At 33.9% G+C, this 27,736-nt stretch overlaps 2 protein-coding genes and 1 long non-coding RNA gene across 28 annotated transcripts in view; 1 reads left to right on the top strand and 2 right to left on the bottom strand.

The window, feature by feature from the left end:
• The window catches only part of LOC118265497 (endoplasmic reticulum lectin 1), a 132,124-nt gene extending 129,832 nt beyond the window's left edge, over positions 1 to 2,292 (top strand). The window contains exon 9 of the mRNA XM_050705809.1: positions 2,231 to 2,292. Coding sequence (XP_050561766.1) covers positions 2,231 to 2,277 — 47 coding nt within the window. The 3' untranslated portion in view covers positions 2,278 to 2,292. The remainder of the gene's footprint in view (positions 1 to 2,230) is intronic.
• Positions 1 to 27,736, bottom strand: part of LOC118265585 (CUGBP Elav-like family member 1) — a 405,267-nt gene that overhangs the window by 122,579 nt on the left and 254,952 nt on the right. For 10 of the 26 annotated variants that reach the window (XM_050705784.1, XM_050705791.1, XM_050705796.1 and 7 more), the window contains 3 exons: positions 15,440 to 15,536; positions 12,343 to 12,463; positions 7,812 to 7,894 (listed from right to left, as the gene is read on the bottom strand). In XM_050705784.1, the coding sequence (XP_050561741.1) occupies positions 7,812 to 7,894; positions 12,343 to 12,463; positions 15,440 to 15,536 (301 nt within the window). Of the gene's footprint in view, positions 1 to 7,811; positions 7,895 to 12,342; positions 12,464 to 15,439; positions 15,537 to 17,741; positions 17,897 to 25,896; positions 25,923 to 26,059; positions 26,079 to 26,446; positions 26,911 to 27,736 lie in introns of those variants that run through there. The other 16 variants (XM_050705801.1, XM_050705803.1, XM_050705804.1 and 13 more) reach the window with 11 other exon arrangements.
• LOC118267126 (uncharacterized) lies at positions 24,706 to 25,607 on the bottom strand. The gene is made up of 2 exons (XR_004782920.2): positions 25,056 to 25,607; positions 24,706 to 24,985 (listed from the first exon to the last, which is right to left on the bottom strand). It is a non-coding gene; the product is annotated as an uncharacterized LOC118267126 (long non-coding RNA).

Here is a 27,736-nt window from a genome sequence, read left to right as displayed (position 1 = left end):
AAGATAATGTATTAAATATCGTGGTGGTTGCTTTGTATCATCTCTGTACAAATATACTTCACATTTGATAAAGATATTCTACCACTATTTTCTTTACAAAATCTTTTTAAAAATGGCCCTATCTTATCCTTTGTAAATTATGAAATTGTAAAATTACTTAGTGTACAATCAAGTTTATATCTACTTTCATACATCGTCAAAATATAAAAAAAACCATCGCAATCACATCAAATCGAATCACATTTAAAGGTAACCGTTTTTCCGGACAACTAACACGGCGTCATTGGATTCCGGGATCAACTAACGGCAAATTGCTTAATCGCCATCACTATGACCGGGCTGGCTCGACACGTGAGGCGAGTACTAATCGCCTTATTGAGTTACACTACACCTATGCGATTACTTATGTAATTACTAGGACCTTAGGACCGCGAAGTGGTCCTTGTGCGGTTCAAACGATGCGGGTACGAGATTCGTGAGTTGGGGTTCGCTCGAATTTAAGTGGTGAACGTGATGTGATTCGGTTGGATTTGCAGGTAATATGCTAAAAGTCTACATATGTATGAGATCTTAGGGACTAAAGGACTAGAAAGGACCACTTTTGTAAAGTGTTCATACATTCTTGAACAGTTGTGCATTGGAAATTACTGATATCGTTTTTACATTTTTACTAATTAAGTAAAAAAATTGAATAAATTAATTTTTGATTTAGCGAATTGAAAGTTAATTTACGTCACAGATTTAAATACTTCAGTTAAGTCATAAGAAACGTCTCTTTACAAATTTAGCATGAAACATCTCGAGTCTACAGAGTGTTGTGTATTTTATTTTCTAAGTACACACAGCTTTACATCTAGCTATGAAACACCAGTATAAACTGACCGTCAAATATGCTGAAATATTATATAAAGTGAGATCAAGAGAAATTGGTTTTGTAAAGCTTCATATGCACACCTGCAAGTCTCTTGGTGGTTACCACACACACGAGCTTTACGATGCCATAAAACGACTGCAAGCCGATTTCCGATGTACCCACAGTTAAACTTGGATATAATCAATACTTTTAAATGTCGGATAAAAGGACCGATTACCTGACGGTAAGTAAGGTAGGTTATTGTACGTTTTCAATTAAAATATGTGTGATTTTGTATTAAATATTAGTTTACACAGATTATTTTTTCCTTGGTTATTATTGTTTTTTAAGTAAATTGTGATTTATATAAAAAGACATAGTAATTGATCATATTCTTTTAGCTGTGATAATAATGAACCATTACAGTACTGTTTTTTTTTCGATTGACTGTACCCAACCGTCAACTTGATTCTGATTTTTTACTAATAAAATCTGCAGCTATTCAAAAAGCAACCAAATATCTCTCTACCTTTGGTTCAAAATGTAACCAGATTCCTATACAGATCAAAACTCTATTTTCGGCCTGTCACGAACCAAACCAATATGAACCAAAGCTTTGTGCCGTTTGCTAATTAGGTACGCCTACTACCCAGATAGTACTTTACTTTGAATATATCCTGTATGATTCTCGACCTTATGGCTATGGGCCATAGGATGAAAATGTCTATTCTCGTATCTTTAGTGTTGCTTAAAAGATTTGATAAGAATTGTATAACGTTGCTTAAAAGATTCGATGAGAGCTGTTGAGAAATGGGGACAAAAAATTGTTTTAAAGAAATGTACTAACATTACCTATCTTTGAAACTAAGCAGATGGAAAATTACAGAAATATTCCAGACAAATCTAATTTGAAGCACTAATTAGTTTTCAATTAAACAGTTTTCCAGACTCTTTGATAATAACAAGAAAGTAAAGAAGTCTGAAATTGTGAATAATGTGGCGTTCTAATAGGGCGTTAATGAGAAACGTGTTTAGTTTCATTTCTATCAAATAGAAAATTAAATTTCGACTTTAGGCTTACAATAATAATATCATTAGAATTTAAAATGGGATATTTAACATGTTTATTAATTTCTGTGAGTTTCCTTCATCATGATCATAGCGCATGCAACAATACCGAAATATCGAAAATTCAGAAATTAATAAACATGGTAAATATCCTGTTTTAAGTTCTAATGATATTACTAGTGACAATGTCAGTTCAAAAACTTATACTAATAAATTTCAAAATGAACAAATCACAAGCGAACCGACGCTCTTAGACGCAGTACCTAAGTCAACCTCAACTATCCCTAAGGTCCGCGCCTCCCCGTTTAGAATACCGCAACAAAGCCAAAATTAACAAAACCATGAGCGTACCATGAACTAAACATCAAAACACAAACTATGTCTGTAACGTACGGAACCCTGAAAGGCAACTCCCACACTAATGGAGCCGGTCAATTACTTAAGACGGGGGAAACCGGATCATAAATCCGGGCTATCGATCAAAGTTCGGCCGTGTCCGGCCCGGTCAAACATGTCCGGTAGGTATTGTGGGTATACGGCGGGTATAGCGGGAGTAAATTCAGTAAATAAACATTTAATGTTAGAAAATTGTGTGATAGGATAATGTGCCTTCTATGGTGCAATTGTATCATCACTAATGGAGAACAAAAAAGAAGACTGCTGTAGTTACTACAAACCAATTCAACATGGGATTAGCTATAAAATTTTATTGCAAAATGTCGTATCAAAATTTACCTAAAGTCTCATTATAATGGATATTATTACATTGTTAATGACTTTGTTCAAACAAAAATTACAATCATAGGATAGATAGTTTCTTTAAGAACTCCATACAAATGAACCTTCTGCATTATTCTGTAAAGTGCTCATACGTGCTGTGGTTGATTGATTTGTTAAGTAAAAGGTTATTTCTAGGTCAGTACGGTGGTCTCAATACCGCTTTATCATGAAGAGGAATAAAGGAAAATATCTCTCGTAAGGTAAACAAAATATTTGATGTAATTTACCGTGTCCTATGTAATTTATCATTATGTCCATGGCATCATACGCAAGGACTCCTTTCTTCCTAAGGACTTCCTAAGGAGTTCCTTGTAATTAACCAATAACGTTGAATTTAAAATACCAGTAATACTGTGTCAGGTCTGAAGAATCGTTCTATGTTTTACTGCCGTACTCAGAGTCATTTAATAATTACTTAAACTATTCCTGATTCGTTAATAACGATTTTGTTCGAAAAACAATCGCTAAGGACTGGGGGTTTAGTAATCATTAAATGACTCTGAGTACGTTAGTTAGAAGATCTCGATAAGCAAACACCACTAAATCGAGGAACCATAAAATATTTAACATAAACTTACTTATAACTAAAACAAAAATAAAACTATCTCTAATAACATGATGAACAAAATTAATAAGGAAAATTCCTAAAATACCGAGTACCTTTTCGTCCCGCGGTCGTTTCGGCCACATCTGTCGATTACGGAGCAACTATGTCAAAAATTTCACCCAAGACATAACTGCAGAAAAACTTAGGTCGAGGGGTATGGCGTAGAGAGGGGAGAGAGCATAACCGCGTAATATTATAAAGCAATATTTTTAGAGGTCATTTGTTATTAAAAATAATATAATACGTATTAATTACAAACTTATTAGCTACAGTTTTATAGTGATATTATTTTCAGAAATTCATATTATAACTTTCGCTAAAAGAGAAAATAAATGATTTCAAAATTGCACCTATTATACAAATCGACTGCTTCCAGGGGCTTTTAAGAATTAATAAACCAAATTAAAATGCAAAATAAAACCCCAAAACAGAATGGGTAGGCAGTACTAACCACTGCTGAGGGTGAGTAACCCTTTAGGGTAGCAATTTGAGGAATGCACTTGATAATTTTGATTAGACACGTTCGTGGTTTCAATAAATGCTGTGTTTATTCTAGAGGGCAAGTAAAAGGGGTTATAATGGGATGTTACGTGTAGTATAGTTTGTAGATGTAAAAGCGGCTATCGGCTTAAGTACCTTACACTTTGTGTTAAATAAATAAGGCGGTTCATCTTGCGATCCTCACTTTACCTTACCTTTAGAGGTAAGATGTGAATTTATGTAGGTATATTGTATAGACTACCTAATAAGGTAGGATAAAAACTCTTTATTACAATGATGGATAATTAAAAACAAGATGGATCGTAGGTTGATGGAAAATGTTATCTTAAAATAATATTTGATTGGACGGTTGGCGCGATGGCTGGACAACCGACTGCCACGCAACGTGGAGTGGGCTCAAATCTTACTCGGAGCAAATGTTTGCGTGATTCTCAAACAGTTGTTTCGGGTCTGAGTGTCTATGTATGTGGACTTTAATGTTTTTAAATGCACTTACAATACATGAGAAAATCATAGTGTGGGGTGCAACGTAATGTAAAGAAAAAAACCTCTTTTCCTGAAGGTATGAAGGGTATTATGTCAGAAGATACAAAGCACTGCTAGAACATTCTAACTTTCATCTTAATAAGCATTCGGGATTCAAAATAACCGATAACAACAAGATTAAACGCAGGGCCCATCGGATTACAATAATTTACGATTTCGTCCCCGACCGTACCTCGGCTAGTGAGGGGCAATAAATTATTCCAAACTTAAAGTTTCGTATACGGTACTATTATTTATTTAAGGTCGTGCTGCGGATAGTTTCGACGGCAACTTTCGTCACTTCCGTACAACTGGGAGGCGCAGTTGTTTGTAATTTTCTTGTGACTCGCTTCTTATTTAGTTCAAAGTTTCGGATAAACCGCTGCGAATACGATTGACTTGGTGTCAAAGTTTTTTAGCCGAGTCAACGGCTGAGTGGTTTATTTATGTTTGTTGTTGCAATGAATTTCAAATTGAGAGATTTTATTGGTTGGTTTTATATTTAAATTCGAGACGTTGTTTGATTTAGATTCGTTTTTAATATTATCTGGAGACTTCTACAAGTTTAAGTGCTTTTTGGTGTCAGTAAAAATATTTTTAGATGGCAGACTAAACAGTATTTATTGCTACTTCTGAGCACGTCATCAGTTCTGCATACTTAAAGTAAAGAAAATGAAAGAAACATCAACCCTTGAGACAAACTCAGAAGCTTCAACATCTCGTAATGAAACAGTAACACCTAACAAGAGAAGCGTTGAAAATGAAAAAATAACACTCCTTCAATAAAGACACGACCCGATAAAGAAACAAAATACTAAACAAATATTTTCATTTCTCCTATCTCGAGTTGGCAGCCCTTACCTGAGCGCGTCGATCAAAACGCAAGCGTTTCGAGAATCAATCGAGAGAGAAAAAACCTCCTCGATAATATAATGAAATCGAATTATCACTGAGATGAAGACGAGACGGCAATAGGGCTGTCTAAACAGACGTATCTCGCTATTCTATTTTTGTTCCATTCCGTTTCGGATTAGTGGGATATTTTTTCAAGTTGCGGATATACGGAGCGCTGTGCACGTCACTAAAGTTGTAGGGGAGTGCTTATTTATTTATTTATGCACGAGTTTTCCTTAGTTTTAGGGTAGTGAAAGTTTTCATGGTCTTGTTTTTGTAAATAACAAAAAAAATAGATGGTGAATCTTAGACTTAATAAATAAATTGGAGTCTATTTTTGTAATTTAAAAATAACTACCTTTTTCTGCTTTACATGCGTATGAATATACATAAAATACGATGCATACATCAAAAAAATATTTTTTCAATCTCTGCTGGCTGGACCGACTTTGATGGCGTTTTTTCCATTCTCCATTGATCAGATATCATTCCATTACTACATTCTTTCTATATCAGGCATTTAAAAATATTGTCGGTCATAAATAGAAGTGGATTACATTAAAGTAGTCATTAAGTTAAGACAGACACGGTTTAATTTACATTGAAGCAATCCACAACTTAAAACACTAATTGGTATCCTTACAATCCACTACCAATTAAACCATCGCCAACCCTATAAAAGGGGGGGGGGAGGTATGACTATACAGGATGAAACTCAGTATTTCCATTGTGTTCGATAACAATCACGAGTATCGAATTGTATGTTTGTTCGCCCCTTCACGGGACGCTGTAACGAAGATTGTTATGGAACTTTTCTGGGCAGCAACAGGTCTCGCTGATGATGTTATTAATTCTTATTGACTGTTATCTCGATCTGTTTGTTGGCTTTTGGCCCGAGACAGATGTCTGTGTGGATTTATTGAGCAATAAAGCTGCGTGTAAGAGTATTGTGGAATGTATTTTTTGTATGGTAGGTATAAGGCGGTGAACGAGCAGACGGAACACCTGATGGTAAGTAATCGCCGTTGCTCATGGATACCCGTAACTATAGAGGTGTTACAACAGCGTCGTCAGCCTTTTGGGGGTTAGGAATTTAAGGTTTGTTGGGGAATCCTAGATGAAGGGGGATAATTGTGCCTTAGGTAACCTCACTCACATAACGAAATACAACGCAACCGTTGTCTCACGTAATTTTTCAGTGAGACCATGGTATCACTCCGGTCGAGCCGGCCCATTCGTCCCGAAAAATGGCTCTCCCACACTTAACGGAATATATGGTCACAGCCAAGTTATTTGTTATGCAGATATATAAATATAGGTAGAATTCAATAGAGAGACATTAGATATTGTTGTATTAATTTTCATGCGTTTAATTAACAGTTATAATTAATCTTTTCATAAACACACGTCCATGAAGCGTAGTAGAAAATGTATAATTTGCAGTTAAATTAATTTATTATACGCATTAATTAATTACATATTTTATTTAAAAGAATCGCTTAAAATTTATGGTTTTGCCATTTAATAATTTGCTCGCCACAATTAATTGGATTACAGAAATATGTATACGAATCTGATAGCAATGCGTTAATATGATTATTTTATTGAATTTTGCCACAAAATTGTTATTTAATATTACCAGGAAAGTTTGTACGAATAAAATAGTTTAATACATTGAATTACTCATTAAATAAGGGTAGCGTATAATTTTATTTATTAATCAGTATCATTAATTTAGCAATCATTAGTAAATACATAGAAAATAGCTGTGAAAATCTTCCTCAAAATATTTTTATACATAGTTTATTCGATTTTTTAATTTTTATTCTAAAAGTAAAATGTGGCTATTTTTTAAAAAACAAATGGTATTCTGCATACATAAAAAATAAATCAAGTAAACACAATAGTATGCCTCATTAATATCTTAAGAAAAAAAATTGTATTACGCTCACCAGTTGGCGCCACTGGTGATTAAAATATATCATCTTCTGATAGGTAACTTTAAAGAAAAATTTTTGTTCTAATTTTCTGTAGCACCTACTTTTAAATAAACCTAATCCTTACTGAATAGTGGAGGCTACACAAAGTATACAGTGAAAAAATAAGTAAATAAGTTCCTTATTGTTCTTTGACCACGCGACCAAAACTGTAGACAGACAGCTAGTAGCTTAATAACATTTATTATTTACTATACACAAGAAAAACAAAATTATACGTCAAAGCCTATAAGAAAACATTAAAAAAAAGAAAAAGATCTATACATCGATACCTTAAATGGCAAACCAACCAACTCGATATTTAAAAAAAATGTTTTTGTTAACATCATTTGGAACATGTATTATGTTCAAATACTCAAACGCCACTCAATTTTAAGACACCCTCAAGAATAGTTATGTCGCTACAAATTCTATATAAAAGATAGTGACAACACGATATTTAAGTGCAACTAAAATTTGAGTAGCGTTTCAGTATTTGGGCGATAGTATGATATTTTAGAGTTTTAAGTGTCTCCTAATAAAATTGCTCATAAGGAGTTAGCTGATTTGCCAATTAAGATATCGACATACAAAACGCAACACTTACCCCGCTCAATGTTTTGATATTGTGCAAAGCGTCTTGGGCTTTCAACGCCGCTTTGCGAGTGAAAAACGTCACAAAACAGCACCCTGTAACAAAAGCGCACACGTACATAACATGACATACACATGACGTATACAGGGGGTTGCCTACGACATATCGTACTTCAGACAATGTACAAAAAAATAAATCATCACTCATAACGTCACGTTTAGACACACAGAGGTGGATAGACTTTAATGTTGTGAATCCCATGTCATAAAGCATGTGTTCGTCCTATAATTCCATGATATTACTGAACGTTTTTTATAACTTTCATGAGACATAATAAATTAGCAGCAGTAGGCTGCGCGACGTAGCCGCGTCCGCACATGATGAAGAGTCCCTCTGTGACTCGAAACTAGTAGAGCTTTTCTCAATATACTTGTATTTACGTGACTGAATCGTTGTTTTTAGTTAAATTACTGAAAATATTTGAAAATCCGAAAAAGATCTTATATGACAACCCGGGAATCGAACCCGAGAGAGACCCCTTGCTTGGCAATCGTACTCGCCATCTCAACCACTTAATAAACGAGGTAGTAAACAGTACAATTTTGAGAAATAATTTAACAATAATTTATGTTGTGATCTTAGAAACCATTAAAATAGGATTGTCTGAAGTACGATACGGAAACATGAACAAAAAAACATTAGATCAGTGAAGCTTTCTAAAACGCACAATTATCACTCATCGCAAGCTAAACAAACAATATCTAGATTATAACAATCATATTAAACAACGTCACAAAACATTTCGTTACATTAAGATATAGATGTTTTCTAAAATTGAATCTTATTTACATGTAAAATTAAGGTAAAAAATTCAGTGTCATCGTTGCACCTAAATATATACTTAGTTCATAAATAAATCTCGTCTAATTTAAAGTACTTTTATAGTCGCAAAACATTTCGTTACATTAAGATATAAGAGATGTTTCCTAAAATTGAATCTTATTTACATATGTAATTAAGGTAAAAATTCCAGTGTCATCGGTATATAGTCCATAAATAAATCTCGTCTAGTTTAAATTACAATTACTGGCACAAAATAATTTGGTACCACGAGTATAAAATGTAGTTATTCAAAAATGAATTTTATTTACATGACGTTTAGGTAACAATTCTAATGTCATCATTGCACCTAGTTTCTAAAAGTATCATCTAATTTAGCGTCATTATCTCCGTTATCGCTGTATCTATGCTATTCCGATAAGACGTCTTCTTGTAATGAGATCAACGGAAATCTTAGATAAGACTGAAGATTTCGTTTAACGTGAAGTTTAGTTGTAATACCATCAAAAAGAAATGTTATAAAGAGTAGATAAACACATAGTACATGAAGACATTTACTTACAAGTCATAAGTGTAAGAAGATTTAAATCAAATTAAAAAAAAAATGGAGCATGAATTAGCCCTTCAAATACAATGTCAATATAATATTGTTCCATAATTAATAATTAATTTGATTGTACGGTTGGTGCGTTGCCCGTTTCCCTTGGGGCGGGTTTCAGGGGGTTCAATTCCCGCACGGAGCAACTCTTTCTGTGATCCACAAATTGTTGTTTTTGGTGTCATGGGTAAGTGAACTTGTACAATCCCTCATTATTTCAATGAAGAAATGTATACAAAACCTTTAGCCTAATACAAAATTAATTTCCAATTACAATAAGCTAACAACAATTATATAAAAACGAATGAATTTAAACGACACAGTTATATTTAACTGCAACTTTGTAATTCTGCGGAATGATCGACATTCGACAGGCCATTTACGTACGTCAGTCGAGACTAACACGCGGATGGCGTGTCGATACTGTTAACGACTTCGCGTTAGTAGCTTGTTAATTGTGACACGAACCACTATTTACATATAAAGGACAAAAGCGATAGTTTTATAAGTGTAAGTTAAAAGAAATTGCTGCTTAGAGCAATAATAGCAATAATAGCTGCAGAGGTCGTAGGTAAGACCACCAGGTATGTCTTTTTTTTTAAGAGCAATTGCTTCGAGAGGGAGTGTCAGACTCTTACTGATTAAAAACTTCATAGCTTTCCTACTTCTGCTTTTCAAACTGGAACCTCGGTAACATGCTAGGCAGTCCGCAGCTTCAACCGAGTATGGCCTGTGATTTCATTGTTAGGTCAGGCATATAATTAGTAGCTTTTCTGATTTTTGATCAGTTTAGGATTGAAAGTCAAATTTGGAGACGTTGGTAAGAGTTCATCTGGACTAAACTCTTTACTTAAAAAAAAAACTTTCCCTTACACGCTCATTAAATTGTAAACTCCTTTCAGAAACATAAACACGAAACAATATTCATCACCGCCGACAAAACAATTTAAAAGGCAACATTAATTACGTGACGTCGTCAAAAAATAAAATAAAAAAACAACGCGGCAAGCGTAGAAAAACAATAAAAAAAACAGCACTTTTTTCGAAAAAAAAAAACAACCGTTCGCCCGCCGCTTCAATGCAAACCTTGTCCGCAGGGTACCTAACAAAAGAAGAGACAAGGTACTAGTGAAAAGGGGGGTTTCCAACACAAAAGACTTTAATATGGAACAAACAAAAATGTCAACATGTATTATAACATGCAGGGAAACCTGACCCTATTGTTGGTTAACAAAACAATGACACGCAAAAACGGGCCAGCACGCTCAAAACGTACTATATTGGATCGTATATTAGATTCTCTTCGTTTTTCATTCGATTTACATGTCCATCAGTGAATGGATAAAAGGTACTTAACGTTTGGAAATAATGTCATTTTTCCATTGTTTGAAAATTCCCAAATTGCCCTGTAAAGTCGTTCGGATTTTGTGATTGATTTATGGCAGTGAAATAGCTAGATTTTCGTACACTGGTGATTTAAAATTTTCATCATAAAACAAAGGTATGGATGAGTGATTTTATGATATTATAAATCTACTTGATGACCCAGCAGACAATATTTTAGTACAGCGCCATCTAGCGCGTCAAACACAACTTAACAAAGATTTTTTTTTAAATTGAACAGCATTTCACGTGTCAGTGACTGGCACGTTGTAAAGTACTAATTATATTACAAAGATCAAGTTAAAACAATTATGTCAAGAAATAATTTCTTCTTTACCTTGAAATAAACTTTACTTTTGTTAAATGTTACAAAGTGTCGACCAATCTCAAATTACACAATGAAGATTGACAGTTTCTTTAAGTTTGATAATTACAAAAGTACAAAGGAGTTTCCGATTTTAAATACTTATAGACAGTTCTCGAGCAAAAGTTGAGAATTTAAAACAGCTTTAGAATTTTAAATACATGTACTCGTAGGCAACTTTATTGGTTCACGACGACAGTCGCTGATTTTTTGGAATATCAATTTTATTAGTAGGCACTAAATAAGATTTTTGATTTTATATTATGTTTTTATTTATCTTTTATCCAGTTAATATACACTAGAAGGCAAACTCGCAAACACGTCACTTGCTGCTAAGAGATTAGTACGTCCATGGACATCTATATAACACCAGAGGAGTCACAGGCGCGGGTCCCGGTTTCTAATCTAAGTTCAATAAACTCAATACAAATTTTAACCTCTTGTATATTTGACACAAAAGAAAACACACTGTATCTCGCGTTGTACATCAATAGTATAGTGACAATTATCAACTGATTCCCGAACTGTGATCTGTCTAAAGTGGCTTTCAAGCTTCCATGCCAATCAATACGTAGGTGCCTACGAAATCAACCAAATAACAATATAATTAATTATAAGTAAATGTCTATTTTGGGAACTATTTCGATACTAATTGCGCCGTTCCCGAAATACCATTTCATTTGTTAGAAATAATAAGTACCTATCAATAATTTCTCGTTGAATACTTATGAAGTATGTTCTTGAATCAAATAACCAGTTGTTTGTTACATTGAGAGAATAATTGAAATACTTATATATAAAATGGGTATTGTATTGTGTTGGCTAAAAATGAATGGGCTATATTTGAAGTTCTATTAAGGTACAGACTAAATATAGATCTGGCTCATTTAAAAACGCCTACGTATATTTTGTTTAGAATTTATTTATGTAAATATGTTTTATCTTATTGTATGTGTCTGTAGTAAATATCATATAGTTGAAGGCTTTTAGTTTCCATAGGTGATGTACTAGGCAACCAACGCCTTACTGCCGCATTTGGAATCATTTAATGATGACTTAAACTATTCATTAGTAACAATTTTGTATCGAAAACAGTACCTAAGGACTTGTTTAAGTAACCATTAAATGACCGTGACTACGGTTAGACGATAAATTTTCCGTACAATAGACACAATACAAAAGCTAAAATCACATTCTTCTACATAGAAGAAGGTAGGTAGGACTAATTAGGCGAAACTAGGTACATACATAGGACATACCTAGTATACATTTGAGAATCATCGAAGCTATAGCTTTAAGTCAGCTGTTGCAGCAATAGCTTCGTCTGTCTTAGTTCTATAAAGAATAAATGAACAAACCTTTGCTGGCTCCAGTGATCTTATCCCGCAGCACGTTGATCTGGTGTACCCTGCCGAACTCCTCGAACATCTGACGAAGGTCGTTCTCGTCCATGCTCCTTGGCACCTGACCCACGAACATCTGGAAAATTGGTGAATAGGTTGCATTAAATAAAAGCATATTACATTATAAGTAACCCGTGGTGTAAAGGTGATCAAGGAATGCTAGTCTGTAATGGATGTGTTTTCTATCGTGTCTCATATACGAGCAATTTTTTTAACAAAATGTACAATATTCTTTTTGGTTGCATTGATGGACTAAACAGCTGTAATAACTTGCGACAGATAGTCCACTAGACATACTTAAAAATTCTATACTAATAAATAGATTGTTTGTTCATATGAGCTAATCTCTGAAACTGCTGGTCCCAATTGAAAATTTCTTTAAAATCATGTCGATGAAGGCTATATAACATTACGCTACCATCAAGAGGCACCAAGTATGGTGAAACCAGGTGAGAGTGGCTAATACATAGTACGAGAATGTAGGTATGTCCTATGACTAAATAAACATGTAGTTTTCTATATAAGTCTATCTATGGCCACAGTTCAATACCATTGCCAAGATCTTATCACTAAAGTAACGTTAACTTTGCCAAAATGGTTTAAAGGCATTGAACTGCTTTTGAGATATTACATTACAAATACAAAAACTTTTTTAAATCTAATAAAAAATTTGGACAATACATCGTGTGTTAATTTCAAAATTAGTAGGTGCACGGACTTCTAAGCTACTAGTAGTAATTCTATGGTAGGGGATCCCAACTTTTTCCTGGTCAGGGTAATTTTTTATATCATTCTTGTTAAGTTAGGCCCACTATTGTTCTTAATTTTTTCACATGGTCCCACAGTCAGATTTAGTTTTTCACTCATAAAATCATATTATTGAAATCACCTTGATAGTTATTGGACAAATGTTTAAGTTTTGTGTATTTTTTTTTTATTAATTTCGCGGACCATTTTTGACTATTTTTGTGTTCTGCGTATCCACGGACCACTGGTTGGGAACCAAAGTCGTATACTTTCTCTAAGAATATAATTCTAGATCATAGCCACTGTATAGCAGCACTTGCAACCACTGAAGTAGATACCTCCAAAAAATTACAGTACTATTTGGTCTTAATTTACGAAAAGCAATACAACAAATCATCATAAATACAAAATACTAAGACAAGTATAGATTTCAATATCATCCATCGTATGACTTATAACACTGACTATTGCCGGCTAAAAAAGGCAGCTAGAATACTATAGGCATTGTATTCTCGCATTGTATACCGTACAACTGGAAATATACGTCATAATATTACTTCTGTTTTATTCAAAGAGGGCTTATATCCAGTCCCATTGTCTGCTTCAATGGACTAAAAAAGTATAGAGCTTTATAAGGAATTATCTCATGGCTACTCTTTCAGATGAGTAGGAAATGGATATTCTATGTATATTTTCCGCTCAAAATATTGCTTTTTGAGGTTGAGGATTCTGATTATTATTGTTGTTTATTTCATATTATGCCTGTGACTGCCAAAACTTTGACTAGGTTCCAACGATAATATTATAATATGTTACATAAACAAAAGGACAATAGGAGCTAATGTAATTGGATCACAAGAAGAAATGAATCCTGAAAATGGTCCCTGCATAAGTACACGTATAATGTATGTTTGTTTAAAATTCATCATTATCAAATTCAAAAATTGTTAACACTGTGCTTGGTCTTTCACAAAAATTTTTTTGGGATTAGTTTGGGATAATTTATTGCATTAAAATAATTTATTTTTGACCTAGGAAACTACCCAGTTTCATATGCAAGTATATGAAACTTTATTAAATTCGATACAAAATACAGCAGACGCCCATCGCACACCGTGATAATTGTAATAACAACATAAATTCCAAATTAATAGGGACAATTAATAAGTCATGGTTGGCAGACTCGGTGCATAAAAGCAATCATGAGGACGTAATTGGGTAGCGGGAGGTGCTGCCACCTAGCGGGGGTAGTCGGCCAACCGCGCGGAACATTTTTAATTACTGAGGCACATCACTTCACTTGCAAATTTCAAACTTCATTTTCTTTGGTACGAAATGAATTAAAAGCGACTCAAGCTGGCTGTTGAGAGCGTTTTGTTCTAGCTTTCTTGTAAGTAGAAGAAACGTTTGTACTTGACGTTTTCTGGTCGTTACTTATTGTTCAAATATGACTGGTTAAGTAATTGTTGTCATTCATTAGGGAAATTGAAGAGGATTTTATGAAAAAAATGGTTTATTTCAGCTGTGGGAGACTTTTCTAGACAATCGTTGTGGGTGCTTTTGAAGATTCTTTTGTAGTCATATTTGATTGTTTCTATTATAGGCAACTAAATATTACTTACAGTATTTTTGTGTTTAATTTTGATGTTGGAAATTATTGCTATAGTCAAAAAAATTGTACACAATTCTTCATTTTAATAGTAAAAAGTGTAGTTTGCTTTAAACCCAAAGATTTCTTTGCGGAATAAGTAAATGGATTAAAGGAACTAAAAGGATTGTATAGTAGATGATGCTCAGTGGTTACTATAATATAATCATGGGACAAAGTCATTATTTAGTTTATCTATAAAAGGTTCAAATAATTTTCTGTCATAATTCAATCATGTTAATGCACAATTTGCGTTCCCATGAACGGTTACCGTTATCACAAGGTATTTGGGTTAGTTAAAGGGGTCAAACCGTGCACACGAAATGTTCACATCTATTGTGAAAATTTTACTTTATTATAATCAAAATGTCAAGGTTTTCCCTTTACCTACATTTGTGAAAATTTTACGTCATATTATCGGCAAAGTGGGAAGCAGTACATTAAAAAAAACTGTTTCCCACATACTAGGAATATGTCAATACTATGTCGTTACCATTGGTGTTTTTATTGTAAAATAAAGTTGTTTTGTGCGGATTCGAACCCACGACACATCATACAACAGCTGATTAGCCACATCCTATGGCCGTCAGGCTGTCCCATTGAAATATAGACCTAATGCAACAAGCATCTAAGTACAAATTTGAATACAGTATTTACCTTGATATAGTCAGGGTCTGGCATTTCGGGCTTCTCGTCATTATTGTTGTTGTTTATACTAGTGCTGTTGTTGTTGTTGATGTTCATGTTCATCCCACTGTAACAACACGAAACAACTGTTTAGACACATTCACGTAACAGTCAAAATACAACCTTATTACAAGATAGGAGGGTTGGAAATGCATTAACAGAATTGGGGTAAGTTGATAATAATATTAACATATTTGAGATTACATTAATCTAGATTGTACGAATTAGTAAAGAAGTTTAATAAGTTAATTAATTGTCAGTTTTATTTCAAAGTAGACTAGGTTGAAAGTCTATTGCAGTTTGACAAGATCGAACAGCTTGGTCTAATGTAGAAGCTGCTAAAAAAATATAAAGCTATATATTATTTCATTGGACAAAAAAAAAAATATATTCGGTGATATCAATACAATATCAAACCAAACCTTTATCACACGTGAGTCGACACGTGAATGAGGAACATACTTTTAATATATCATAATAAAAACAAACTTAAAACTAAGGAAAATTTAGGTTTTTAGTTTTTGAAATGGCTGTAGTCCATCAATCAGTAATTATGTATACATTATACACATAATTATGTGATACACAATGTAGTTTGTATGTCATTTAATAGAGATATACAATAATTATAAATTATACAACTAAGTAGTAAGACAAATATACCAACAACAGAACAATATTATACTGCTATATACTACGAGTACTACAATAATTGCTAAACTTTGTAAGGACACTAGTTTATTACTTTTCCATATTGTACAAGTATTAAGATGATATAGATAGATACACATGTCTTAGAGTGCTTTTCCACCAGAGATGTACTATGTTACGTTGCTGTGGATGCGTTTGGTTTCCCTACTATCGAAACATATACTATAATTTGCGGCGGCGCATCTTCATAGCACAGCTATATAGCTTAGTATCGTTGAAAAGGTCATAGCACAGGTACATTAGCTTAGTATCGGTGGAAATGATCACATAGTTTCACAGCTTAGCATAGCTATACATATAGTACATCTTTGTTAGAAAAACACCCTTAAAGTCGTATTCAGAGTAGTTTAATGGTTACTTAACCCAGTCCTTAGCAATTGTTTTTAAAACAAAATTATTACTAAGAAATAGTTTAAGTAATCATTAAACATCTCTAGTACTAGAAATTATGACGTATTTAACATATTTATAGAATTTATTTTATCTTAGCAAAGCAATGCTAGACACTATTTTTAAAATAAACATGACTATGTTAAATGCCTAGCGTGGACACCAACTAAAGATAATCTTAATAAGATTACAGGACTGATATGAAATTGATTATCACAACTAGCCTATACCCGCGCCTTTACGGCGTATGTAGTAGCCTATGTTCTGATCCGGAGCTACGGACTACCTAGCTGGTTTACCGGGGCTCCGGTTCGAAAAGCAGGAGTAGGACCGGGGTGGTTTTTAGTCAGTAAGAGTCTGATACTCCCTATCGCCTCGCCCAAGGCGGGAGAAGTCATTGGATAATATCCCGTTTGAAAAAATGCCTATATTTTTCTACGTATAATATCTGAATCTCCTTAGTAGATTTAGAATCAAGTTCTGATCCTACTCCCACCTCGAGCACATTAGTAAATAAAGCGTAAGATGTAAGTAAAAAACAAACAAACAAGGATAAAATAAGGTTATAATTCTTTTGAGTGGTTTGTATTGGCTACATTGTCAGATAATTATAATGTGAGCGATTGTATTGGATTAAATTGTTAGATAATTACAAAACCTAGCTATAAATACAATTGCTGGATATAGACACGCATTCTTGTGAATGATAAAACACGTTTTGATAGTTTATTTCATTGAAAAACATGTTAGCAATTGGGTACAAGAAATACTTGCAAGTCCATCGACTGCAATGCATTTGTTTTACCTTAAGCGCCTGTTACACCACCTTCATATAAGTGCCCGATAAACTTATGTGACAGATAGTGCATACAAATTACGTTCTTAATTTAAAGTTATCTGATACATAGCAGCTATCCAGACATTGTGAAACAAGTCTTTAGTGTTATAAGTGTGCTTAGGCTAAGGTATTCGCTTATTATCAAGAGAACCATGAGCTTTGTTACTACCAATTAAATAGTAGTTAGTATAAAACATGTAACATGTGTTTAGTAAAGAACAACATACATACGTATACATAACACATACTATACATAGTAGGTAAGTAAAACATGCGCACATGAAAGTACGAGTAAAGAAAAGGCGAAAAAAATAAAAAAGAAAGGTTATATACCGAATGATTCTAGAATACCCATAATAGTACCAGTTGCGCGATCGTGCATCGCACTTGTCGACATTGTTATCACTGATAAAACCGTACATTGCTCGATTACACCACCTTATCAGACTCGATCAACCAAACACTCGGAGTGAACTAACGTTGTGACGTTATATTCATAATCATAATGTTAGGTAGATCTTTCCAACTTTTTTTTTCGAATACCCGCGTAAGGTTCATTTTTGTCGCCGACTTCATGTTTCTTGTTTTATTATCTGTGACACCACAGACATAATATTAAATGTTAATAAAATTTTCTTTAATTCAAAGTTAAAGCATTATTTTCAATTAATCCTTAATTAGGCAATTTTGAAATGTCTAATTGAATTGTCCGTAAGTCTGTCTGTCAGTGAAGCTAGGTGCTCGTTTCAGACTGTAACTTCGAATGGAGAAGAACGAAAAAATCTATATACCTACTCTTTTAAAAATATGTGTTTTTATTACATTTATGTCTATAACTGTTATGTAAAAAATGAATTAATATTTTTTGGTAATTACTAATTATTATAGTTGTCATGTCATCATGCTTGATATTAATTAAGTTCATTTTATTGTAATCAATTTTGTGTTTTATATTTAAATGGATTAATATGAGTTTAGATTGTAATGTTGCTATATTACGAATATTAAGATGTATAGAAATACCTACCTGATTTGCAATTTTATGTTTGAGAAACAAAGTAGAAAATGTAATTTGATAGCTTGGGGTAGTTTAATTCACTAATGTGCTAATGTTGCAAGGTATATTAACAACGAAAACTAGTATTAGAATTAGAACGAAAACTATCTATAAAACGGTGTTTTTGACGAATGCATTTATTCGTGAAATGACGCAACGTGGACTTTTTAACTAACTCAAGAGGTGAGCTTATTGTCAAAACTACTTTGAGTTATAAAACAACATTTATAGGAACCAACAGCAACCCCCAGACATATCAAACACAAAGGTTTATCAAACTAAAAACCCGTAAACCCCAGCTGGCTAACTAAACGATAAAACTGTACCCTACGATATTAACCTTTAATATCATTATCCAGGTTACAGACCTAACCTCGTTATCTAGCCGTAATCTCTCGATCGATATTGATAACAGAGGGGTTTTACTGACAGAACGAAGGGTTATACATTATAATTCCAATATGTTTTATCATCTGCCTCCCTCGCTTATTATCTGTATGTAAGTATTATATAGTTTTATGAGTGTAATCGATAATGCTTACAATGTTGTTGAAGTTGGCATTTTTTTTGCTGTTGGGTGTTTTATCCTGTGTAATCGTTTATTATGGTATTCTATAAAAATGAGTGACAGAGGCATATGCATAATATTATGCTCAACTATGTAGGTAATTGCAATCTCTGGAACTTTAAGCAATTTTAACCAAATAAAGATTGCAAGTAAGACTAAGGGTGCTTTTCCAGGAGTAACATTACACCCGTAAGGGTGGATGCGTTTGGCTTCTACCAATCGTAAATATTGGTACACATAGCTTAGCACTGGTGGAAACGGACTCAGCTGAGCTATGTTTTTTTATGGAAAGATGCGTGCTATGGCTGGCTTTCCTACTATCCATACATCGCTTACTTACCTACTTTTAATAGCGTAGTATCGGTGGAAACTGTCATATAGTTTCACAACCTAGCTATTATATTAAATCTTTGTTTGTTAACTAGACTACAGAAATCAAAACTAAGATGAAAATAACCATAACTTAGGCTGAATTGTTCAAGAGAACCAATTTCCATTGTTTATAGGTCAAATGTTGTTCTCCTGTCCTTCGATGCAAAGAAACCGTGTTTTGCGATAAGATCGCTCATTGTACGTAATCTTTTGTGTAGATGTGTAATATATAGAATTTTGATAAAATAATTCCTCTTTTCGCCTTGTAAGGGTAAATTCGTCGACCCGGAGCTGCGGACTGCCTAGCGGGTTTACTGGAACTTCAGCTCGAAAAGCAGGAGTAAGAACAGGGTGGTTTATAGTCTAGTTATAAATGTGTAAGTTTGTTTTGATATTTGTCCGTCCATCACGCTGAAACTACCGAACATAGCTGATTTGCGTGATAGGATAAGGTACCAGAGATATAAAAAATACCACTGGTACCCGGGCAAAATCGCTGGCGGAAACTAGTAGTAATTATATATTATCTTAGCTGTATGAATTCAAAGTCTTTTATTAGTAAAAGTAAATGTTTCATAAGCGTGCTTGCAGTGTACAAAAAACCATCTCATTACAAATCCCATTGAAATATCCCATAGCCAAGCACCATGAATAATTCCTTCTACGATACAGTTATAAACGCAATATCGAGAAACAAATCTCACATGTCCCTTAAGACGTGCTCGCCAGTCACCATACTCTATGGGGGTAGGACATGACGTCACCAGAATAACAATAACTCGGCCGCATATTGTAGCAACTTCGTAATATCATGCTGTATGTGTTGGGGTGGCAAATGTCAATATATTGTTATATCACTCACGTCTTCTAATGGGTAGACAGAGGTCTGTAATGTTGGAGATATTATTGGTGTAGGTAGAAATGTTATGATGCAGTTTAGAAAGTTCAATAATTTATGAACACTTTTTTTAATGGGGGAAAATCATTCAATGCGGGTTGGCGATTTCAAACCTGGAAACCTGGGCATGAATTTGAAATTATAAGCCCAGGTTTCCTCACGATATTTTCCTTCTCTGTTTGTCAGTGGTGTCTTATTTAGACACCTCTCTTACACACCGCCATCTTGGAAAGTACATATAACTCGGAAAAAGTGACATTGGTACTTGTCGTTAGTAGGTTCCGTATCAGCGTTTTCATGCATGAGGGTCTAGAAAAAACCTCCAGGCCACCACAACCATCTCATTCACTAACAATGTCATATAATCCATATTTTTACATACAACATGATCCGTTATAATCTCCAAAGGCGCCTACAGCCTGATGTATAAAGGCCATACCTAATTTGATCAAAATAGATGATATCTAGGCCACATAACAAGCATGTATGTATGTACGTATGTAGGTATATGAGTAACAGCCACCAAGCGGCCATTTAAACAAATGCTTAGATAACAATGTATGTGTGGATGTGTGTATGTGTGTGTATGTTTGCTATCACGTATATCATTCAAGAGTGATATCGTAATATGTAAGCGACTGTTTAGATTTCTGATAAAATTGTTTTGTATCAAGCATTTGTAGTGAATTTCCTAATAGGTTAGTTTTTCTATGCCTATGCGATTGATGAAGTAATTCTACACAACCAGACTTAGAAAAATGATTTACTATCGATTTCAATAACCGGTCCCAATCCAGATCGATTTTTGACATTAGTTCTATAAAGTTTCTGACAATAATCAAGATAGATCCTAAGATATCTGATTCAGATCGGTTATTAAAATTGGCAGTTAGAAAGAACATTAAATATTAAATTTTAAGAGAAAGGGAATTCATTTCATTTCAAAATAACTAGACATAAAACTTAAAAAGACACAAATCATAAATAGTAAAAAAAAGGAAGACTAACCAATGATTAAGAATTACAAAAATACATAATATAACTTAACTATAACCAAAAAGAAAAACAAAACTAGACGTGCTATACACGTAGAAACATCACTATCATGATACCAGAATAACAAAACACAACTAAAAGTTTCGTAAGAGCCTACAAGAAAGAGAACATACACACACACACATTACTCAATACACAAGTAATAAGAATGCTCTAGTACCTAGAGTCTAGTTATTGACAAAGCTACCAGCGAAGGGTCTAGTAATCCTTAGGACGACCTAAAACCACTGAAAGGATATCAGTACAAAGAGAACCGAAAGCTTACAAGGTCTAGCAAATAACATAATAGTACTAAGTCCTAAAAATGGGTAAAGGAATATTATTATTATTTGATCACTTACTTAAGCGTAAACCCGGGCAATTGAGTAGGAAAAAAGGTCGAGTACTGAGAGGTTAGGCTGTTTTAATAATAAATATCTTGTATGTCTGTATGTTGTAATACTTATCTAAGTACTAGCTTCTGCAAGCGACTTTGCCTGCGTCTCCGTGAGATAAAAAGAAGCCCATATGTTATTCTAGTCTAATCTACCCCTGTTCCAAATTGCATCCCAATCTCTTTAGCTGTTTTGACGTGAGTGAGTAACAAACATACACACAAACCCTCACACTAGCCATAGTAGTAAGATATTACAAAGATTTAGTTATTTGTTTATTTGTATTGTGTGAAATGACTTAACGAATTTGGAAAATTCTTTCATTATTGAAAAGCTTATTTTTAGAGAGTAATACATAGGCTACTTTTAATCCCGATATTCCTACACTATCGAGAGCTACTACAAAGATAAATTGTCTAAATCCCAAGTGGGTGAAACCGTAGACGGATCGCTTGTAGATTATCTGTAATTTTGGGCCTAAAGTTGAGTACCGTGACGTCATTCACGTGAAGTCATGGGTGATGACGCAGAGAGGGTTTATGCTTCAGCAAACAGATTATTCGTTGATATTAATACTGAGTATCAGGGAACTGAAACGTGTTTTATATTATAGATAGCGGAATTTTTAACGCCCAAAAACTTCGATTCATTGTAGTCAAGCAGTTTGTTTTTTTTTGCTGTAAAATACTGATAACTTCCAAGTATAATATGTATATTTCATCATTTCTATCCACTGACCCGTCTAGGGGATTCTAGTCACAAAAAATTATGAATATTGAACCCATTGGACAAACAATACCATCATGTTTTTCAACCTTCAAAAAAGAAAATTCTTCATAATATCCGAATCACCCAACTAAATGCAAAAACTATAATTTAAGTAAAATATGCTGCAGTATCACTAATAGTTTTCAACAACGAATTTTGTTAAAAGATGCCACTGACTCATACATAGGACATAAGCAATAGGTACACATATGAATGAGTTAGTGAGAATTTGACCGAATGCAGCTGAAACAGTAATTTCAAGTAATCGTTTGAATATTTTAAACTCTAAAATTCTCTAAATTACGGCACAGTTGTGTAGTGATGTCATAATTTGACATTTATAAGAGTGTTTGAAGAAAGTAAAATTATGGAGTTGCATTTTTGGAAACTGTATGGTTTTCAATGAAATATCATCATCCAAATATAAATAGCATAACTTTACTTAGGTTGCATTTCCACCAGAGATGTGCTATGTAGCTATGCTACGAAGATGTAATAGCTAAGCTATGAAACTATGTGCTATACTTAACATATAATCATCATGAACAAACATATCATCAGTGAAATGTCTAAAATGTAGACAAAATAATTAATCAAAGTTAGCGGCAACTGCCAATATTATCAATTTCTAAATCGAAGTTTCAGTTTATCTTAATTTCTCGTCCAGTTTTGCCAACAACTCATTCCAAAAGTTTAAACTAAAATAGTAATAAAACTTAGCGCGTGTATCTAGAGAGCGAACGATTCATCAAAACTGTCGAAATGCTTGCCAAATTCTGAGGGAGCAAAGTTTCAAATCTGTAATACATGGCAACATTGAACTTTCTTACTAGGTAAGTAATATAAATGAGAAACTGGCAACTTTTGGTAAAGTATGATGGATTAATTGGAGCATTTATAGAAGTAGGCGAATTTGGGAATCGTAATACATGAATACGTAAGTAATTGGTTGAAAAATATTGATAAGTAACCAGGAAAATTCTTAAAAATTGTCAAGAAAGAAGAGAGGCAAAATGACTGTACATTTTATGTAAATAAATCAACATTTCAAATTAATTAAAAATGGGCAATCTGCGACCATTTCTCTTACATTCTGTCATCCACCCTCAACAAAATCTCCCAAGAGTCAAACGGAACAAAACCTTTGACGTGGTGAATTAAAAATTTAATCCCCTAATATTTACAACTTAAGGGAAAAATGCTATTCTAATTATAATACTCTACAGAAAACAGCTGAAAAACTTGCATGACAATCAAAAACAATATTTTTAATAGGTTCTTATGATAGCAAAATACGATTACCTGTTGTAACTTGTGCCTGTGTTATCAGATGAAAAAATATTTCACTATCATCGCAAACCACGTGTTGGTGTTATAAATAAAATCATAATTATGAAAGTCAATAGGGAAGATGCAATATTTTTATTTATGTTTTCATTGTAAAGCATTCCATGTAGAATAGACCACAAGTATATTAAAAATTAAAAAAAACCCTAATTTATTGCAAAAAATGCGTTTTGAAACTGACAGTTTAAATTTTCGCGCGGAAACGGACCTATAGTTCCGATGACGTCATACCTGTTTGTCGATGTCTGTCACTGTTCACTGTTTGTTACCGTCGCTGGCTTTTTTCAAAATTTCCTCTATTTTCAAGATATATTTTGATAAAACTAAAAATGGACATCCCATCAACATCTGGTTATTACAACAACAGCACCAAAAAAAGCCGTATTGACTCATGTTTCGTGCCATTGTGTCCATCAACTTCAACCAAATTTCCTAATAAGATTGTTTTTAACTAATAAATTGTTTTTAACTAGGCCTTCTGATCCCAAACTGAGAAAAAAGTGGTTCCAAGCTAAAAATGTATAGACATTTTACCACCTGGAGCTTGTATCATGGCAGACAGAGGCTTCAAGCACATTTGCACAAGCAATTTCAGTTAATAAGACCACCTAGTGTTGCTAACACTAGGTGGAAGAAAAGAAGAAAAGTTCAAGAGATGATGTACTAAGGTCAAAGAAAATTGCAAGCCTGCGAATTCATATTGAAAAAGTGATCAGAAGACTGTGTGAGTTTGCTTTTTGAAGCCACATTCCTGTGTTTATCATTTCCTAATTCCCCATTTAGACTATAGTATAATCATTTGTTGTGTGCTTGTCAATTTGCAATCACCTTTAATTAAAATTGAATAAAAAAAAGTATTTAAAAAACAAAGTTTTATTTAAAATATCTACAAAATGGTTACAGAAAAAACATGTAATTAATATCTTTTAATTTTGGAAACACAGCATCTATCCAGAATTTCTTTGCAGCATTCATAACTTCATTTATAAAAGCATTGTATCGCTTTTATAAATGATTTTCTAGAAGTACATATAGATAATTTTGTCTTTTTCCAATAACATGTTATGGACGTTATCGGAGGCTCCTCAGATCTTCTGTGTAACCATAGCAATAGTGCAGCAGCATGCTTACACCCACCTGGAAATAGATTTTAGTCTAAATTATCCATGCTACAGATTAACTATTTAAAATAACCTGAAATGTTTACCTTCAGAAGCCGCACAATCTTCGCATTGGCAGGACTGAACCAAGCTTTGTGTTTCATTTATAATGGCTGTAACACGATAACCTTCTTTACGTATTTCATGCTCCGGCGTAACTCGACTTTTTACTATACATAATTCTCCATCTCTTTTGATTTGAACATAGCCGATTGGGTTATCGCCATATTATTTCTACACTCGAAAACTCCGCACTTTCCATAAAAAAGTTACAACCATGTCTACGCTAACTTTTGGTAGATTCCTAGAATCTGCTTTGATAAACCTAGCTTCCATTTTTAGCCGATAAATGCAAAATAATTTTCGCTTAAAATGTTCACAACTCAAAGTTGTCAATAGTTGACATAGCAGGAGTAACGTCACTAAACACTGATTGGTGTTTTGAAATACGTTTCTTTACATGTAACTTTTTATTCATAATTTATGATAAAAATCAACATTAAATAAAATGAAAACCTTGCTATGGCCCTTCTTTTATTCTTTTTTAGCATTTTAATAACAAAATTTTCATAAATATTATTTTTGCATCTTCCCTATTAGTACAAGCATTTGCTTTTTTACAGCAATTCTGAATTGGAAATGAATAAAAATGAAAGAAATAATTTGATATTTACGTCGCATTTTGAAACATGAGATACAAGTATTGATCAAGAGACTGCTGATGGTTGACATTAAACAGAGACAAGACTAAATACAACTTGATATGATAACACTGAAGAAGAAAACGATATAAATATCACTCGAGGAAAAATGAGTAAGTAAATGTACCAAGAGTGATGATGTAATGAAGGCAAAGATGGGAGAATGTGATCAAATATGTACATTTACCTGGCAGCCATTGAGACACAGTTTCATAAACAGATACTAGACTCAAATTGGATCATGAATCCGTACTTACAAGATTCGAAACTGTAATGGCTGGAGATAAGGCAGGCTTATAACCTAACCACTAAGGATTGGACGATCATAGTGCAGAAAACTACTCACTTACCTAACCTTATCTCTGAAGTGTATTGTCTTATAGAATTTCAAAAGGAATATTACAATAACTGATATCAACACGTTATTATATTGTCGCACAAAAGATATTGTTATAATACTGAACACAATTCAAGCAATAAAATCCGTATCCACACCTATTTCTATTTCAGCAACGTTCAGTAGTGCAATCACACCTGCTTTATCACTTTCATTTAAATAGAACGAGACAGCAATAGTTACATTAAAAACACTTCTTCTATAGGGTGTTAATTTTCCGGGAATGACTTTATGCTCTATTGGATATTAAGTTTACTAGGTTTTGGAGGTAGCACTCTGAAGTATTGCATAAAAACTGTAATGATTGCATTATTTCGAGAAAACTTAAAGTTACACTTACTTCGGTTTGCTGTAGGGCGACGATGGTGATGTCTTGTGGTTGTGGTTCTTGTTCGGCTGCGTATGTCTGTTCGCATTTGTGTCTAGGCCGCCGCCCGGGGATATTTTGCCGGCGAGTGCGTTCAGTGTATGCAACATGGCGGGCGGCGGCCGCTTAAATCCAAGCGACCTGGTCACACTGATGAGTCGACCACGTTTGTCGAGACGGTGCTGCTTGGGAGCCACGGCGCCTTATCTCCTGATAAGAGGCGCGGGGGCACAGACGCCCCCCGCCTCATCTCCACCTGACAGTCTCACACACGCACACACACTCACGCGCAACGTAAATGTTTGCACTTCTACGCGATATGGGTCAGCGTCCTGTCCGATCTATACATGGTTTTGGCATTTTTTCATTACTATTTTAAATGTCTTTTAAGCACTGGTTTTAGTACACGTGTCACTTAGTTTTTTGATTTCACTTATCTGTTGGAATTAAGAAATATTTTTGAGTCATTGTTGCGATGTTTTTTTTTTGTTACAATATCGGTGGATTCCGTTGTTAAAGTGATAACTAAGCATTTAATTTAAAGGAAAAAATGTAGAAAGGTTTTAACGTCTGACTGAGTTTGTGATTTTAATCCCATAGAAGAGTGGTAGGCACAAATTAATATTTTTATTCTTTTCCTACAATATGAAAGGAATCAAAGCGTGTAAACACGATTTCCAAGTCAAATATAATATCAAAAAATATATATCTCAGCGTCTACAGGATTACCGAAAAAAATATGGCTTCTAAGGTGTCAGATTTACAAACGCCTGAACAAAAACGTAAAGCAAAAAGAAATATATCCGCGCCTCGTAATGAAATATGTGACCGCAGGCGGTTTGTGAAAGCCTTTATTGTTTTTCTTTTTTTTATACATTCAAAGAAAATGAAAACGTCATCATCTAAGCTTATGACTTTAGATGGTTACTTTTATTATTTTGGCTAAACTTTTATCAAACGAGATAAAAAAGTAATTCATCGGGATTATGACGAGACGGCGCAATTGAAAAACAATCTTATGACGAATATTTCAGAGTTCTTTCTAGCTTATCCCACTGTCTTAGAAGCAAAGATGTTCTCCTTATAATGGGTAACCTATTGGTCGGCAACAAACACACTAGGTTCACTAGGGCAGACTTGTCAATTCAAACGAGTCCCTTGGGCCGACCGGTCGTGCCGCGATGACCCGCCACACATAATTGAGACACCGATATACCTACATTGTGGCAACTAATTAACTGTAAGGGTTGTTGTTCACTTGTC

Source organism: Spodoptera frugiperda, chromosome 28 (assembly GCF_023101765.2).
Source record: "Spodoptera frugiperda isolate SF20-4 chromosome 28, AGI-APGP_CSIRO_Sfru_2.0, whole genome shotgun sequence".
Classification (NCBI taxonomy): Eukaryota; Metazoa; Arthropoda; class Insecta; order Lepidoptera; family Noctuidae; genus Spodoptera; species Spodoptera frugiperda.
The sequence above is the reverse complement of the archived record's forward strand: the minus strand, read 5'-3'. Positions and strand labels throughout refer to the sequence as shown.